This window comes from Spea bombifrons, chromosome 2 (assembly GCF_027358695.1).
Source record: "Spea bombifrons isolate aSpeBom1 chromosome 2, aSpeBom1.2.pri, whole genome shotgun sequence".
Taxonomy (NCBI): Eukaryota; Metazoa; Chordata; class Amphibia; order Anura; family Pelobatidae; genus Spea; species Spea bombifrons.
The window spans coordinates 90,601,632-90,618,754 of record NC_071088.1 but is presented as its reverse complement, the minus strand read 5'-3'; the positions used below and the strand labels follow the sequence as shown (position 1 = coordinate 90,618,754).

Below are 17,123 nucleotides of genomic sequence, written 5' to 3'. Positions count from 1 at the left end.
GTTGTAACTAGAGCTGGATATTTTAAATTGCTTCCAAGGGAGTTACCACAAAAAGCTGGCTTTTTCACCTGCTTTTGCAGTAACTCCCATGGAAGCAATGACAAAAGCAAAACTGTGTGGAAACCACCGTTTTCTGCCCGGCAATGCCACGCTGCACGCGATGCTCGTGAAACTTAAACGTCCAAGAGAAAGGATCGTGCCCACGTCTGCTGTCATATATACGAAGCTCACAAAACTACATGCCGGTGAGAAGTTGGCAAGGCAGAGGTGCCGTAAGTTATTATACATTATACATCCATATATTTCAGCTATATAACAGGATGGTATTCAAAGGGTGGCTGGGCGTCATATATTACATTATCAATCATGTCTCAAAGGTCCGCTTATCGGCAGCATCCCAGAGGTCCAGCTAAGGGAACATTTTCGTGGGCATGTTGGGTCAGAGAACTATTGTTTGCTTATGTAAACTTCAAGCAGAGATCAATTAACTGCCTACACTGAATTGATTTATCAGACGCACAGAAGCAGCACAGTGGACTGACACTACAATATGATAACATATGTAATCCTGTTTCATTTTTGCTGTTCACAATCCTAGAAGTCCGTGTGATAAAACCTAACCACAATGAGAGTTCCTCTACGTCTTTCTCCTTTAATACCGAGTCTTCAGTATTCTAATTAGTCATGCTAAACACAAATCTCAGAATTTACACGCTTGCGGAGGCCTACAACTCATCTGGTTGCATAATATCACCCGATGCAAGAGTCCTAAACAAAAAACGAGTGGCCTTAAAAATTCAGCAATTAGCTATTTAACATTCTCAGGAACTGTGCTTCTAACCCATTAATAGGTACTTTATCAGAAGCTCAGCCACAGACATTTCACATTGCAAACCGCTTTATGAAAGCTATGATTGGCCTCCGGGACTCTGAAGTTGTACCAGCGTAATGCGGTATGATTTCTCTTGTCCACATCTATTAATATTCCATCTGAATTTTCCTTGTAGTTCCCTTACTAGATAGGCATTTGCAGGCTCGGCCATACTGTTCCTCTTATTTTAACTCTGTATGGCAGATATTTTAGTGCCGTTGTGCAGCATTAATTCCAAACACGGATTTACAGAGAAGGGTGAATTATGGCCGCCCACCGTATAATAGGAATATTCCAAAGCCTACCTGCAGTATAGTTACTGCCGACTTGGAGTTGGCTGCCACTTCCCCTCTTTATTCAGAGGTGACTCATAGGAATGTCAGCATGGGAAGCTTCCTGAAAGCAGAAACGTAGAGGAAGCGCGGTCTTGGTTTCTCGACCCCTGTGAAATTAATTCTAGCAGCGCCTATTAATCAGAAAATAAGGAATACATTCGGTGCCAGTCCATAGCAGCGCATGTTTTCGTTTTCTCTTTTCTGAATGCCCAACGGCTTTAAAACCTTATGACGTCTACTGTTTAACTGCAATAAATTAAATTTACCCTATCTCAATTCTAACGGTCATCTAAATTTATCCGAGTGTCCGCACTTACTAGGGTCATGCTATACTGCTTTTAAAACTGGAGAGCTATGTAAAGGCAGATTTTGGTAATTGATCACTGGCAGTATCTACGTGAGAGAGAAATCAGAATTCACTGCAAGCTTAATGGTTACATATTGCACAGAAGTAAACGTTATAAACTACATACAATCACAACTCGATCCCTTTTTTATTTTTTTTTAGTCCTGCTGCATCTTGCTTAAAGATGCTGCTCTACCATAACTCCCAAGTATCCCTGTTCAGGAGGGGCAGTCCCTTCTTGGACTGCAAATCTGTGCACCCCTTTCCTAAGTGCTCCAAATGTTCGGTACACATGGGTGCATTGCAATTTTCTACAACCGTGAAAGCAACAATGCATATATACAGCAGAAATGTGTTTATTTGTATATTTACACAATTTGATTTATAAACAAAGAAAGTAAAACACCATCTTTAGTAAACCCTTACTCAATTACACAAACTGTTATCATCAATAGGTTACAAAGTCACTTAACGTGTCTTAGCAAAGCCCCGTCCCCTAGTTCGGTAACACTAATACAACAAAAGGGCACCCCTTGGGCCATTTGAATTGTTCTACTTTACTAATGGCGGTGAGAATTATAGAGAAAGTGCAAAGTTGTAAACAATCTGTAGCGCTAATGCCTCATGCGCAGTGTGCTAAAACATTGCAGGTAGAGTCCGGGATGCACGTAATTTATATGTTTCAATATAGTCTTCCCAGTGGAAATTAAGAACAATTTGTACAATTGCCCTGATCATGCTTTTGGTTCAAGTGATTAAGTGAGTTTAAAAATATGAATTTCAGTAAATTAAATTTAAAAAAAAAGAAACACCACAACCGACAGAATTACTTAATTCCTTCTTTAATTTATTTGCACTTTTTCAGCAAATAAAGAAAAAAGGCTAGAAGAATGTATAGATGAAAATTCTTAAAAGGCAGGTGAACCTCAAAAGCTGATGCAAGAGCCATTTTTGTTAAAAGTGTACTTTGTTTCTGTAAAAAGCACAAAGTCAGGGCCAAACCCGGCTTCAGCTCTGCAATCAAACATTCCTACGTGCTTCTGAAAGAATATTTGGAAAAACCACAGCAAGAAATGGAATTATTAAATTGGTTGCACTTGATCCTGTCGTAAGCCCAACTAGTTCTGTGCGTCATAGTACTCATAGCTTTCGTCTGTACCGACACAAAAAGGCTGACATGCTTATCAGCAAAAAGGCCAGAAGTCTGCAGGAAGATCTGCATTTATAATCCTATGTGTTCACGATAAGCAAAAAGACAAAACAATTGTGAACAGGCTAAGGAAAAGAGAGCATTTCCCACCAACAAAAGTTGTCCGAGAGAGGTTTGCAGAAGCTCAATAGCTAATCAGGATTAGCAAACTAAACACGTAGACTATCGCTGGGTGGAAAAGACCACTGGAGTCCGGAAAGAAGCAGTCACTGGTCAAGCCAGTGTTACATTGAGATAATACAAAACATGTTTGCTTTGTCATGGTTCGAGATGAATAATATAAATACATCAGGCCTGGACAAATCTATAAAGAGCCACACAGAACGTTTTAGGAGCCTCAGCCATGAAACTTCAGGGAACATTGATACCTGGCTCCTGGGATAAGTCCAGCACTGAAGGTCAACCTAGAGGGTAGTAGGAGGGGGAGACAAGGTCCCTTACTAGTTATAACTCTTTCCATACAGCCAGGAAAGGGTTTACAGGGAGAGAATCATACCTACATAACAGTGCCTGGCCATAAACACGTTAAACATTAACCATGAATTGAGCAAATCTAAACAAAACATTAAAATAGGCTTCTACAGAACTTGTCAGGTGCCAGAAATTCCTGACAAACATGGGGACAGGCAAGGTGGAGAGAAGTCCACAATGCACACAACGTTAGAGGGAGCAACCAAAGAGAATATGCAAAACATCTACAAGCACACACGGGAATGAGAAAGGTGGGGAAATCCAAAAGTAAAGGAAACCATTATCCTCTATAAACATAATACACTGATATATTCAGCAAGCCAGCTCCTCTCTAGTGTCTTCTCATGCCTAAAACATGTTCTGATGGGAGAAAATGTAGCGAATGTTTAATAAACTGCTGGCATCATCTTCAAACTACAGGTTGGGTATAACTGCATACTGTGATACTGACACTAGGAGTAAATGTATGGAACATACATATGTATGCTCTGCCAATGTGGTGACCATGGACACAAGTTTGAGCTCAACTCTGAAGGCTCCTGAAACATTAAAGACAGTGACAAACTTTGTTTGCTCCATTGATCCCTTTAATAGTGGACTGGCACTAGCTTTACTCTGAAACAAAGTGAATTTCACCAAAAGGGGACTGCAATGGAGCGTCATTATCCCAATCAATGCTGCTGTTTGTACAGCTGTAGAGGACACAGATGTGTCCCTGAAGAAGCAGATAGTTGAGAAGATGCCATAAATGGGAGCTGGAAGTTGAGAAATAAACAGGAATTGCAGATCATATCTGTCCATCAGCAAGTCTCGCAGATTTATCATTGGATATTTATTTAAGATCATCAAAAAAATATCCAAATACGACCACATTTAGCTAACGATAACGCACTAACAAAGCTTTCCTGTTAAAAAGAAAGTACATTTTTTTCTGGATATAGGGGCTCCATTCACTTTAAGTCACAGCTTACAAGGTGTGCACTGTGCTCCCCACAGGATAAGACTGCCCTGCAACCTTACTACAACCCAAGCAGCCCCATTACTCTACGGAGCTGAGTCACTAAAGGGGGGAGAATTGGTTTCAACCCCTTGACTTCACTACATGCGTTATGTAGAGCCAACCCCAGCGAGGTCCTCCTGCTTGTACTGTTTTAAGGGCATTTAATCAGTGGGATTCTTTTTCCAACTCCCCCCCAAACACCAAATAATGCATTTGGCAGGGCCAACTCAGCCCTTCTTGTCCGGTTGAAACCAGTGTTGGCCCTTCATAATCAAGTGAAGCGAAGGGGCCGACAATTCAAGCTTTAGCGAGTAAACCTGTGTTAGCGGAGTTTAGCTGGGGGGCGGTCACTGAAAACGCATTGGAGGACAGACCCAATTTTGCACTTGGCTTCAAAATGTCCAAGGTGTAGGCCTTGATCTCAGGTTGCCTGAATTCATTTTAACAAATACATGTGGTGCCGAGTATTGAGTTTGTACCTGAAATCAGTATAGACAAAATAAAACGTTTTCGCATAAACCCAGATATTTTCACAACCGGCACCAAAGGTTTTAAGACATTTCCAGTGCTGTGGAATATGATGGTGCTACATAAAACAATAATAGTTATAATATTACATAGACACACGCATTGATTAGAAATATTGATTGATCCAAGTTTGGGCTGACCCTAAATTGACAATTTTATCAACTGTAGTGTCTGTTTATAATAAAAGGGTTATGCTGCGAAATGCAAAAACGAGACTGACATTTTGTGGTTTGGCTTAGTGGAACTCCACCCTTAGGTGACACAGCTTCTAATAAGATTTGACACTTGATGCAAAACCACAATCAACCTGTCAGTTTCACTAAACTTGTGAAAGCATTACGGTGTGTAAAAACACTCAGGATGTTATTCCAATAAATATAGCATGTCAATTCCTGGAAACTAGCTACATCATTGGCTGATGCGTGAAATCATATTTATGAATATGAAACAGATCGCTGGAATCTATACAAGAAATGTGTTGGAGGGGAAAGCTGCCTTTGTATGAAATCTCAGAATGCTGCTGCAAACTTTGATGAAGAACTCATTTCGAGTCGATGAGGTCCACCTAAAACCCAGGGATAACCCTGTGCTGCAGCACCCTTCATGGGAAAGTAAAGCAGATCATCAGTGACAATGGGGTTTAGTAACCAAAGCTGGAGTTGGCACGTGGGAGTGCAGGCGAGCTGCCGCCACTGATTTCGCTATGTTTTCCCCTTCAAGAAAGTATGAGCTGGCCCCGAACAATGCAAAGCGTAGCAAGTGACTTAAAGGACCAGTCCAACGCCCCCTCTAAAGAAGTACTCCTGAAGCAGCCAATCAGCAGCAGGAAAGCGCTTCCATTGAAATTAATGGGAACGCTTTCCACACGGGTTCTGATAACACGGTAAGTGCGTCATGTTTCCTGCACTGCAAGCCCCTGGGGGGCCGCTAAAGGCAAATGCATATGGGGGGGAATCTGCAGAAGCGCCACAATATTATCATATGCATTAAAGTGCACGATGGCTACAATGTCCCTTTAAAGGTGATGTCACTGATGTACGCATCATACTTGAGCAAAAGCTCTTATAGCAGGGAATCTCACTGAGGTCGGCCCTTCATAATTCACAGTGAGTGCGAGTTCAAACCACAGCTCCATCAAACTAATTTATTAACCCCGTAAACACAATACATTACAGTTATTTATAAAGGTCCGTCAGATTCTGCAGCACGCGGACCGTACATACACCGTAAATCAGACTGTATAGTCGTGACTGTGATGATAAAATCAGGACTACATTTACAAGTCCTAAAATTGGCAAGTAAAGTTTTAACCTAACTAAAATATCAATTAGCCTTCCATGCAATCAGAAACATGCACATAGTTTTTCCTCCCCATGTCTCCACGAATGGGACTTAACCGAGAAGATGTGAACAGTTTATAATGCAACACAAGTTCTGTTCAAACGATAAGCTGACATCAGTTAGCGTCCCCGTCTCCAAGGGCCTCCCTTTACCCAGATTTTCCACCGAGATAGAAGAATGAGGGCTTTGTTGCATATAAAAGCCTTTTGGTGTCCCGAGAGAGAAGGTTTTTTTGCCAGGAGGCGAGTCGCACATACGTGGGCACCAACATGCCGTGACAATCAACCACACACATCACCCCCACGTATGTTACAAAGGAAGTGAACTGAACGCGGTTCACATGACATAGGAAGCCCAGTACACCGCGAGGACCGTGGTCATTAAAACATACATGCCATTGATAAGGTACAGCGTGCGTTGTGCGTGCGCAGACTGCCACCATGACAACACCGTTATTTCTGAACATACTACTATAAGGATGGGAAAAGCCACTGTACCTCCATCAGCACTGCTCCCAGCACGCAAGAGGTCTATTCGCTAAACGGCGAGCTGGGGTTTAACCCCTTCATTCCCATTTACTTTACGACCAAGTAAGGCGTATAAAGTATAGTTACCCTCACCCACAGAATTAGACATTATTCAAAGCTACCTCAGTCCTTTTTGTTGGGGGAAGTTCAAATTGCAGCTCTCCTCCCAACTCTATATTTAGCGAATAAACCCCTAACCCCCATCGTATCCCATGCTGCTGCAGAGCCAGTCGGTTGAGCAGCTCGTGCCCGAGACGGTATGATGTCCAGTCCAGCTGACAAACTTCTGGGGCGATGGGGGCCCGCAGGGCAAGTGGCAGCAGCTGGCAGCACATGGGCAGGGGTGGCAGAAGGGGTAGGGTAAACTTAGTGTTGGACGGCAACATCCATCACTCTCTGCCACCTCCACCCCCCGTCGGCTTTCGGACGGAAGGATGCATTTTCCGAAACAGTTGGTACCTGGCCAGCGGCGAGCGGAATAACCTGCTGATATGGGCAAGCGAGGGCGGCTTTACAGACAGGAGGGGCTGGGGTAGTGTGACTGCTGGCGGCGTAGGGGTTAATGTGTAGTAAACTATCGGTCCGGGGACCCCAGGAAATACACAGCACGCACACTAACGGCGCCCGGTGCTCAGGCTCCAGCGAGTTACTAACTTACTCTGCAGCCCTGGCGGGTGGGTAAAAGCGCAGCGGGAGCCCCTGACAGTACCGTTCACCGCGCTCACTTACCTATCTTAATCCTCACGCTCTGAAAGACCCGGATACCCTCTTCCTCCACTGCCATGATGCCGGTGCTGCTTCAGGGTGCTACCGAGCCAGTGCCCCACTACCTCAGCTGCTGCCTGCCGCTTGCACAGAGCGCCAAGCGGCAAGAGATGTCATTCTCCAACCCCGGAGCTCCGGAGCCAGTACGGGGGCCGTGCAGACACGCCTCCCGCGCTGCTGATTGGTTCATGTTGACAAAAGAGGCGGCCACAGAATGAGAGCGATTCGCGCTGGTATTGGTCGAGGCGCGGGGTCTGGAGGCGGGATTTTCTGTGAGACAATGGGGATTGTTTTTGAGTCTGTGAATGGGGTGTCTGCTCTGTGACAGCGGAAGGCAACGGGGTGTGAATATGGTGCTGCCTGACCGCTCTGACCGATAACGCGTCTGTCAGCGCCTCGGGTTTCTTCTTAATAATGGGCAGAACAAAAGAGGAAGTCCGAGTAACCGCTGAGTGACCACCACCCCCTCCCGGTGTAGAGGGTTTTTTTTTTGTAAGAGCTCGCAATGCCCGTTGGGTGAGTGTATGCCGGGGAGTGGGGTTGGAAATAATAGTGTACACTGCGTGTATTTACATAAAGAACTATCAACACTCAGTAGGTCAGACCGGCCACATGGAAAAGTCTTGTAAAGTCCCGCCCATGGCGGCGCCCCCAGGCGCACTCATTTATATATAAATACCCCCCCCCCTTTAGCCAATGTCATATGCCATATGCCAATACTTGTAGTTGTGCTTAGGCTCAGGCTGCGTGTTATAGTGTGAAGGAAACCCCAATGTTTCTGCTTTATATAGACGGGTTTGTGCTGAGTGCACACTTTGCTCTATGTGCATGTTGGTAATTTCTGCAGCACCCCAAAATCTGTATTTATATTTTTTTTAGGATATACTTCCGGGTTTTTTTTGGTTTTTTTTTTTAGCATATTTGCAGGACCCAGGGGGTGCATCTATGGGGTTATTGCTTCCCTTTCATGAGGTTATACGTTAGGGCTGCAATAACGAATCAATAATGAAAATCGTTGCCAACAAATTTAATTATCGAATATAAGTTAAGGGTTTTTTCAGAGCAAATGCTCTGAAAAATACCCCTCACCTTATAATCCGATCTCAAATAGAGGTTGAATAATAACGCTAAGATCGAGATGCGCTGCAGGAGACCTGGATCCTCCTCTCTGGGAGCCGGAGCGCGTCTGTGCGATGTGCGCAGATATCCTCCTCTGCTACTGTCCTCCACTTTCGCAGGGGCTTCTATAATATGAGTTCCAGCGTGACGTGGCCTTCCGGTGCTCCACCATAGAAGCCCTGGTGAAAGTACCGGCCAGCAGAGGTGGTCTACGCACATTGCGCAACGTTTGCGGCTGCCAGAGAGGTGGATCCCCCGCAGCGGGTGGGCGTCTGTGCTATTGCTGGTACTTCCACTGGGGCTTCTATGATAGAGCACCAGCGTCACATGACCTTTCGGTGCACAGTCATAGAAGCTCTAGCGAGAGTACTGGCCAGCAGCAGAGGTGTGTCTGCGCGGATCACATGGGGAGGGGGTGCAAAGTGGCATATCAGGGGTATAAGGCATATCTGGGAAGCAGAAGGGCATATCAGAGGGCACTTTGACATACAGAGGGTATAAGCAATGTTCCATCTAATTTTTCTTAGTTGGCGTGTGCAGAAAATTTCTCTTGTGCAAATAGTTTCACAGAGCAAAAATTTTGTGCGCCCAATATCCGCACCACATAAAGTTTCAAAAAAAATTATTTTCTTTTTTTGGAAAAAATTGTTGTGCGCACAATTTTTGTACATGTGCGCTCTCTAAAAAAGCTATGTGCGCGAGCACAGCTTAGAGGGAACACTGGGTATAAGGTATATCTAGGGGGGTATAAGGCATATCTGGGGATGGTGGAGTGGCTTATCTGGGGGTGTAAGGCATTCAGGGGGGCAGGTTGGGAAATAAAAACAAGAAATGAATTTTTCTCAGTTTTTTTTACTCTGCTGTTTGTTTTTAACATCCAGTTTGTTCATAAAATAATTTTAAATAAACAAAGAATTTACATTTATTTTTGTATCCGAATAATCGGCCAACTAATCGATTATAAAAACAATCTTTAGTTGCAACCCTATTATAGATCCTACATATTTCAGGGTACCATCGTATCTGCACTGGTTAACAATAAGTGGAAAAGTGCATCTTGTAATACATTGACAAAGTGGTCACCTCTTTTTTTCATAATCCCCAGCTTCAGCTTTGGACGTAAACCTTTGTTGCCTAACCTTAAGGAACTACTGAATAATGTCTTGGGAACATACATCAGCCCCTGCATGGTGTAATGTGAGCTTTTTCTAAGGATACTGTAATTTTGCACACACATATATTGTAAGCATGAACCAAATTATATGAGAGGGACAGTATAATGTCCCAGACTGTTGCACTAATGAAGAATACATAGTAAAGCATCCTGCCGCAAATTAAATATTTACCTTCCTAAAATACTGCAGCTTCAGAGCTGCAACTCGCTGCCCCTCCACAGTCCAAGTTTCAGACTGCAGAAAAGTGCTCCCACTGAAATCAATAGTGTGCATGCGTATATAGGAGATCTCTCTAGGCCACCTGGAACTATTACATGAGACAGACATGACAAGGTCAAGTATATTGTCCATGCATACTGCTGAACAGGAGATCCTGTAGCGGAACTGGTTAGAGTCAATTTAAATAATGCAGGCACTGGAGACAATTCAGGTTTGACAAAATGCTGCAACAAACAAATCTTTTTTTGCAGTCTGACTTTTGATAGTTGGTGACAATGCCAAAAAGATCCATGGCATTTAGCTGTTGGTTGGGGAAAAAAAGGGGCAAACGCATGTAGGAGGATTCTGCAGATTACTTCATTAAATGCATTTTACTGGAGGGTCCCTTTCAAGGAAATCGTCACCTGAAGTTTATGCCTTTTTATTGGGCAAACACAGAAAAAGCTGTAAAGTTACTTTCAGGATCTCCAAGGTCTAACGAGATCTCCCAAGGGCATGCCTAGAAAGCTGACAAAAGTAGTGCTAATAGTGAAATGCAGAGGTGGCAGTGCGCTCCTTCTCTGGAGCTGTAGCTTCTCCAAAACACGGTGGTTTATTAAAATACTTAATATCATCTACATTGGTGGGGCTACATGGGACAGTGTTTCTTTCATACATTGTACATGCTTTCTACATAGTAGGAAATAAAAAGTAATAGCACATGAAAGTAATAGTTAACGATTTTTCCTTATACTGATAGGTTTGAAAAATTAGATTCTCCAGCAGCTGGCCCGAGATCCACTTTATCTTGCATGGGAGGAAAGTTATAGAAGTAACAAGAACATGAACATTTTGAAAATCAAATTTCATGCAAGGGGTTACAGTAAATAAACTCCTTCATTTATTTGATTAGGTTTCCTGACCCTTATTAAACAGGTGGTTCAGCAAAGGAATGAAATGTAAGAAGCAAAACGTTTGAATACGTTGTCGCTCAATTGAAATGTGCGGTCTATGTGCGTGGCTAAAAGGCCCCCTGGTGATGGTAAAAGAATATAACAATATTTCACGCTGGCTTTTCACTCCAATTCAGTGGCATCTCCAGCTTTTATATTTAGGGGGGGGCACATGGGGGGACAGGGACCAAAGTAGATGGGGTACTTAAAAAAAAAAAAAAAAGCTATATATATATGTGTGTGTGTGTGTATCAGGGAAAAAAAGAAGAAACTGGCAAACCTTGCTCAGAACAAAGACATTCCAAAACAAAGATCGACCTTATCCACTGAAAGTGTCAATGTCCCTATGCAAGCTAAGAAGGTTAACCACCATGAAAGCAACACAGACAATAATGAAATTGTCAACCTCTCCAATCATAATCTATCAATACCTGAGAAAACCGTGCTATCCAAGGGGCTTACATTTTGTCCAAGCACAAAACTGGACCACATTCAATTATACTCAGACTTGGAGGAATTTTTTAGAAGACTGAGGCTTAAGGAATTTTTCTTTCAGAAAGAAAACACCACATCCAGTCCTGTTAAAAATGAGAGAAAAAAGAACAAAGACTTTACACCTGCAACAGGACGTAATATGAAATTGGACAACTACATTGAAAGCTTCCGCACAAGAGCAGCATCCCTCGCTACCACACAACAGAAAAAAATGCTACACAACCTCCTACCTTCAGAAAGAAATGCCTTGAACAATTTAATGAATAATAAAAACATAATCATCAAGCCAGCTGAGAAAGGCGGATCAGTAGTCATCATGAACACCCAGGACTACATGGCAGAAGGAAATAGACAATTGGCAGATTAATTCTACTACAAAAAAATTGAACCAGGACCCCACCAGGGAATATACAGAAGATCTTATCAAACTAATCAGATCCTTCTCAAAACACATGCAACAAGAATTGGAAAATCTTGTGCCTTCAAATCCTCAAATAGGCACTTTCTACATGCTGCCGAAAATCCACAAGCCAGGCAACCCAGGACGGCCCATTATTACAGGTATGGGAACTCTTACCGAATCTATATCTGGCCTTATAGAAAACATTCTTAAGCCCCTAGTTATCAGAACTGAGAGCTTTATACAGGACACCACTGATTTTCTCAATAAACTGAGCCAAGTTAGTAACCTTCCTGCCAATACTATACTTGCAACCATGGATGTGGAGTCTTTATATAGCAACATCCCCCATAAAGATGGTATTGAGGCCTGCATCAAATTCCTCTCCTCCAGCAATGCCACACAAAAATATGATAGTGAAACCATCGCCAAGCTCATAGAATTTGTACTGACACACAACTACTTCAAGTTCTATGACACTAACTACCTACAAATGACCGGGACAGCCATGGGCACCAAAATGTCACCGCAATATGCCAACCTTTTCATGGCTGACTTGGAACAGAGATTCCTAGCCACTCACCCCCACAAACCGCATAATTATTACCGTTACATCGACGACATCTTCATAATATGGACAGAAGGAGAAGAAAACCTTTTAAAATTCCACGAATCTTTCAATTCATTCCACCCATCTATAAAACTCAAAATGAATTTCTCAAAACACAGTGTGAGCTTCCTGGACTGCACTATAACCGTCACCTCTGGCTTTCTTCACTCTTCCGTGTATAGAAAACCCACAGACAGGTACAGCTACCTTCACAGTTCAAGCTTTCATCCCAAACACACTAAACAAGGTGTCATTTACAGCCAAGCCATAAGATACCACCGTATCTGCTCTGACACTCAGGACAGAGACAAACACCTGGGCGCGCTGGCAGAGTCATTTCAGAAGAAGGGCTACAAGGAAAAAACTATATCCAAAAAAATTAAATCTGCTGTAAGAACACCACGGGAAAAGCTTCTAGAATACAAAAAAAGGATAACACAAGCAGGATCCCTCTGGTAGTTACCTACAACCCAACTCTTGAGGAAATCCGCAAAATTATTAAAGACCTACAGCCGATATTCTCAGAAGACCCCATACTGAAAAAAATATTCCCTCAGCCCCCAATACTGGCATTCAAACAATCACCAAACCTAAGGAAAAGATTAGTGCGCAGAAAACTGGCCCCAGAACAGGAGCATACACAGAATGGCACTGTACCATGCAACAAATCCCGCTGCAAACTTTGCCAACATATATGTGACAGTAACACAGCCAGTCACAACAACAAAACATACAGCATCAAAGATTCTTACTCATGTACATCGGCAAACGTGGTGTACATGATACAATGTTCTGCATGTGACAAAGGGTGCTACATTGGAGAAACGGGGCTTAAGCTGCACCTTAGAATGAACCTGCACCGAAGCTCCATCAAAAACCATGAGGAAGAAAAATATTGCACCCCGGTAGGACATCATTTCACACAGAACCATCACTCCATCCAAAACCTAAAAATTAAAGTACTCAAAGGAAATTTCAGAGACTCTCAGGAAAGAAAAACATTTGAGATAAAAATGATTACACATTTTAACACCATAAAAGAGGGACTTAATGTGGATTCTGGTTTCCTTACACACTACCAGAACTTTGTATGAACTTCATCTAGTCATCCAATGTCTAATTGCTGTTATCGTTGATGTTTTACTGTGGTTATTGGTTTCCCTAAGTTTATTTGTTCTGTCCCTGGGTTATCTCTCTACCTCTCTGCATTTCTCACCTCCAGACCTATTATTTACGACACCCCACTCAACCCCCCCCTTCTCTTATACCATCACTTGTTTTAAGTTGTAACCTCTATCATGTTGATTAGTATTGCTTCAGACCTGATGAAGGGAGGATAACTCTCGAAAGCTTGTCTTTTTAATATTATGTTAGTCCAATAAAAAAAGGTATCACCGCATACTCTGCAATACTCTATTTTTTGACATCGTATATATATATGTAAATATATATATATATTGTGACAGTGTAAACCCCAGGGAGATGCTTAGTGTGGCATTTGGGTACAGGTGCTATCCAGATCGTAAATATGGGTCCCTGGGGTGGAGCAATTGGAGAGCAGGGTGGGCCAATGCTCCATTTCCCCATCTTGTGGAAATTCCATGCCGGGTTTTCCAGGAGGCAAGAAGTCCACAGGATCCGGTCCGGGATTCCTATGGGGCCGGCATCAGGCACAGGTGCTGGACATTAAAAACCCCTGGAGCCTGATACTCAGGGAGACTGTTGGGGGAAGAGGAAGTTCCCTGTGCTCCCAGGGCAAGGAGAGGCCCTGAAGAAGACCATCCCTGAGCCAAGTGAGGCAATACCTGCCTGGACATTGTGTGTGCTGTCTGGGGGAGGTTTTCCAGAGCCTGGTGTAGCTGGGTCTGGCTGGGAGGTTGAGGTAGTGGGTGATTAGGCTGGTCAGTCTGGACCAGCGTAGTTTAGTTAGAGAGGGCTCCAATTGGGAGCTAGGTTTTCGTTTTATGATTTGGTTTTGGGGTTTGAGCGATTAAAAATAAAGTGCTATTTTGTTCAAAGTTGCTGTTCCTGACTCTGATTGCCCTAGAGGACTGTGCTTAGGACCCCTAAAAAGTGACATGTGTGGCCCTCATGCTATAGGGTTTGTCACAATATATATATATATATATATATATGCATTTTTAACTACATAATATGTACTTATCTCTTTGAAGTAAAGAACGTGATTAAAATATGATTGTTAACAGCAATCAAACTCCTATCATGCCCAGGTTCTAGCATGTACTGGAATGCCTGGGCATGACAGGAGTGTGATTGCTGTTAGCAATTGTATGTATGTATATATATATATATATATATATATATATATATATAAATATAAATATTGATATTGAATTTTTCTGTCTAATTTTAGTGTGTTACTTGCTTTTAATAAAAGTGTCGCGAACACACCAAAATTGGATGGAAAAATCAATAACAATATTATATATATGTAGTGATTACAGCCTCTCTATGCCATGCTCCCCCACACACACTTACACATACATGCTATCACACACACTCATTCACAAACATCCATTCACTCATTCATATACTCATATTCATTCCCTTAATCATGCATACTTGCTCATACATCCTACCCCACCCCCTTTCCTGTTCTGCAGAGCTCTCAGTTGTGGAAGGGCCCTGCAGTCTGCGCGAACAACTTCTCTTGACCTGCATAGAAGAAGTAAAATGTAAAAATAATTTCCCACTGATGTCACCATCAGGGGAACCTTCAAGTTCCAAAAAATGTAAAAAAAAAAAAAAAAAAAAAGATAAAAAGGCAAAAAAATAAATAAATAAATATATATATATATATATATATATATATATATATATATATAATATTTTTGTGAGCAAGTGCTTAAATTAGCACATTAGCTTAAAACAATACTCGTATAGAAAAAGTTAAAATACTGGCATATTAAATTCCCATGTGGTGTCTACTTTAAAAAAATGTATGATTTGATGGGGTAAATTGAATTGGCCGGGTTCAACAATGTCCCAATTAACACAGGGGGAAGGATGGCCACACATCTAATTTCCAATAAGAAAGATGCACACGTCCCAAATGTGGCCTTTTAGTTCCCAAAAACCCAGACTAACCCATGCGCGTGGGCAGGCCCGGACTGGCCATCGGGCACACCGGGCATTTGCCCGGTGGGCCGGGCCACAGCAGGGCCGCATTGACTTAGGGGCTGATGGAGCTGCAGCTCCAGGCCCCTACCCTACCTACCGGGTCCGCCACTCTAAGGGGCCGGGAAGTCCCCACCAAGGCCGGCCTTACGGGTCTGCGGCCGCACAGGGTATAAATTAAAACATCGGGGTTTTTTTTACTTTATTTAACATCCTCCATGTTAAATAAAGTTTTTTTTAACTTTATTTAACATGGAGGATGTTAAATAAAGTTGAAAAAAAACCCCGATGTTTTAATTTAAACCCTGTGCGGCCGCAGACCCCTAAGGCCGGCCCTGGTGGGGGCTTCCCGGCCCCTTAGAGCAGGACCGGCCTTTGGGGTGTGCGACCGCACAGGGCGTCACACTCTAGGGGGCGGGGGGCGGTCCGCACCGGGTGCCGCTCATCAGGGGGTGCCAACTTGCGGCACCTGGCACCCCTCCAGAGACGGACAGTAATGTCCGTCGCTGGAGGAGCAGGTTCGCAAGGGAGCGGTATCGGAGGTCTTTAACAGACCTCCGGTTCCCTTGAGTGATTTTAACCGGGTTCAACCCGGCTTAAAATCACTCAAGGGAGCCGGAGGTCTGTTAAAGACCTCCGATACCGCTCCCTTGTGATCTGCACGGCAACAGCTGCTGTGCGCCGGGATCTGACAACAAACCCCGGCGCACAGCATCTGTTGCCCTCTGAACCCGAAGAAGACAGAGAAGACAGAAGAACTGAAGAAGAGGAGCGAAGAGGAGGAAAAGGAGCTGTAAGGAGAAAAGAGGAAAGGTAGGAAAATATTCAGTGAGAGTAGATTAGTATATATGTGTGGATTGGTATATATGTGTGGATTGGTATATATGTGTGGATTGGTATATATGTGTGGATTGGTGTATGTGTGGATTGGTATATATGTGTGGATTGGTATATATGTGTGGATTGGTATATATGTGTGGATTGGTATATATGTGGGGATTGGTATATATGTGTGGATTGGTATATATGTGGGAATTGGTATACGTGTGGATTGGTATACGTGTGGATTGGCATACGTGTGGATTGGTATACGTGTGGATTGGTATACGTGTGGATTGGCATACGTGTGGATTGGCATACGTGTGGATTGGTATACGTGTGGATTGGTATACGTGTGGATTGGTATGTGTGTGGATTGGTATATGTGTGTGGATTGGTATAGGTGTGGATTGGTATACGTGTGGATTGGTATATATGTGTGGATTGGTATATATGTGTGGATTGGTAAGTGTGTGAGAGTGATGGGTGTTATGCTGTACCATTTCCAATGTCTTTTTCATGATCTAATTATGCTCTAAAAGTACATCATAACTCCCATCACTCTATACTGTTCCATACAGTGGCAGAGCTGGGAGGCAGAGGCCTTGCACCCCCACCGCAGGACTCCTGAAAGGTAAGTGAACTTCAAAGAGGGAGAGGGTAGATAGTTAGGAGGGGGTAGATAGGGAAAAGGGCGTGAGACGGGGGAAAGAGGGTAGAAAGGGAGAAGGGAGTGAGAAGGGGTAGATAGGGGAGAAGGGAGTGAGAAGGGGTAGATGGGGCAGAAGGGAGTGAGAAGGGGTAGATAGGGCAATCATACTC

General features: G+C 43.2%; 1 protein-coding gene across 2 annotated transcripts in view; it reads right to left on the bottom strand.

The window, feature by feature from the left end:
- Positions 1-7,522, bottom strand: part of RASA3 (RAS p21 protein activator 3) — an 89,913-nt gene extending 82,391 nt beyond the window's left edge. For both annotated transcript variants that reach the window (XM_053455119.1, XM_053455120.1), the window contains exon 1: positions 7,359-7,522. In XM_053455119.1, coding sequence (XP_053311094.1) covers positions 7,359-7,413 — 55 coding nt within the window. In that variant the 5' untranslated portion in view covers positions 7,414-7,522. The remainder of the gene's footprint in view (positions 1-7,358) is intronic.
- Positions 7,523-17,123: the final 9,601 nt, after the last annotated feature.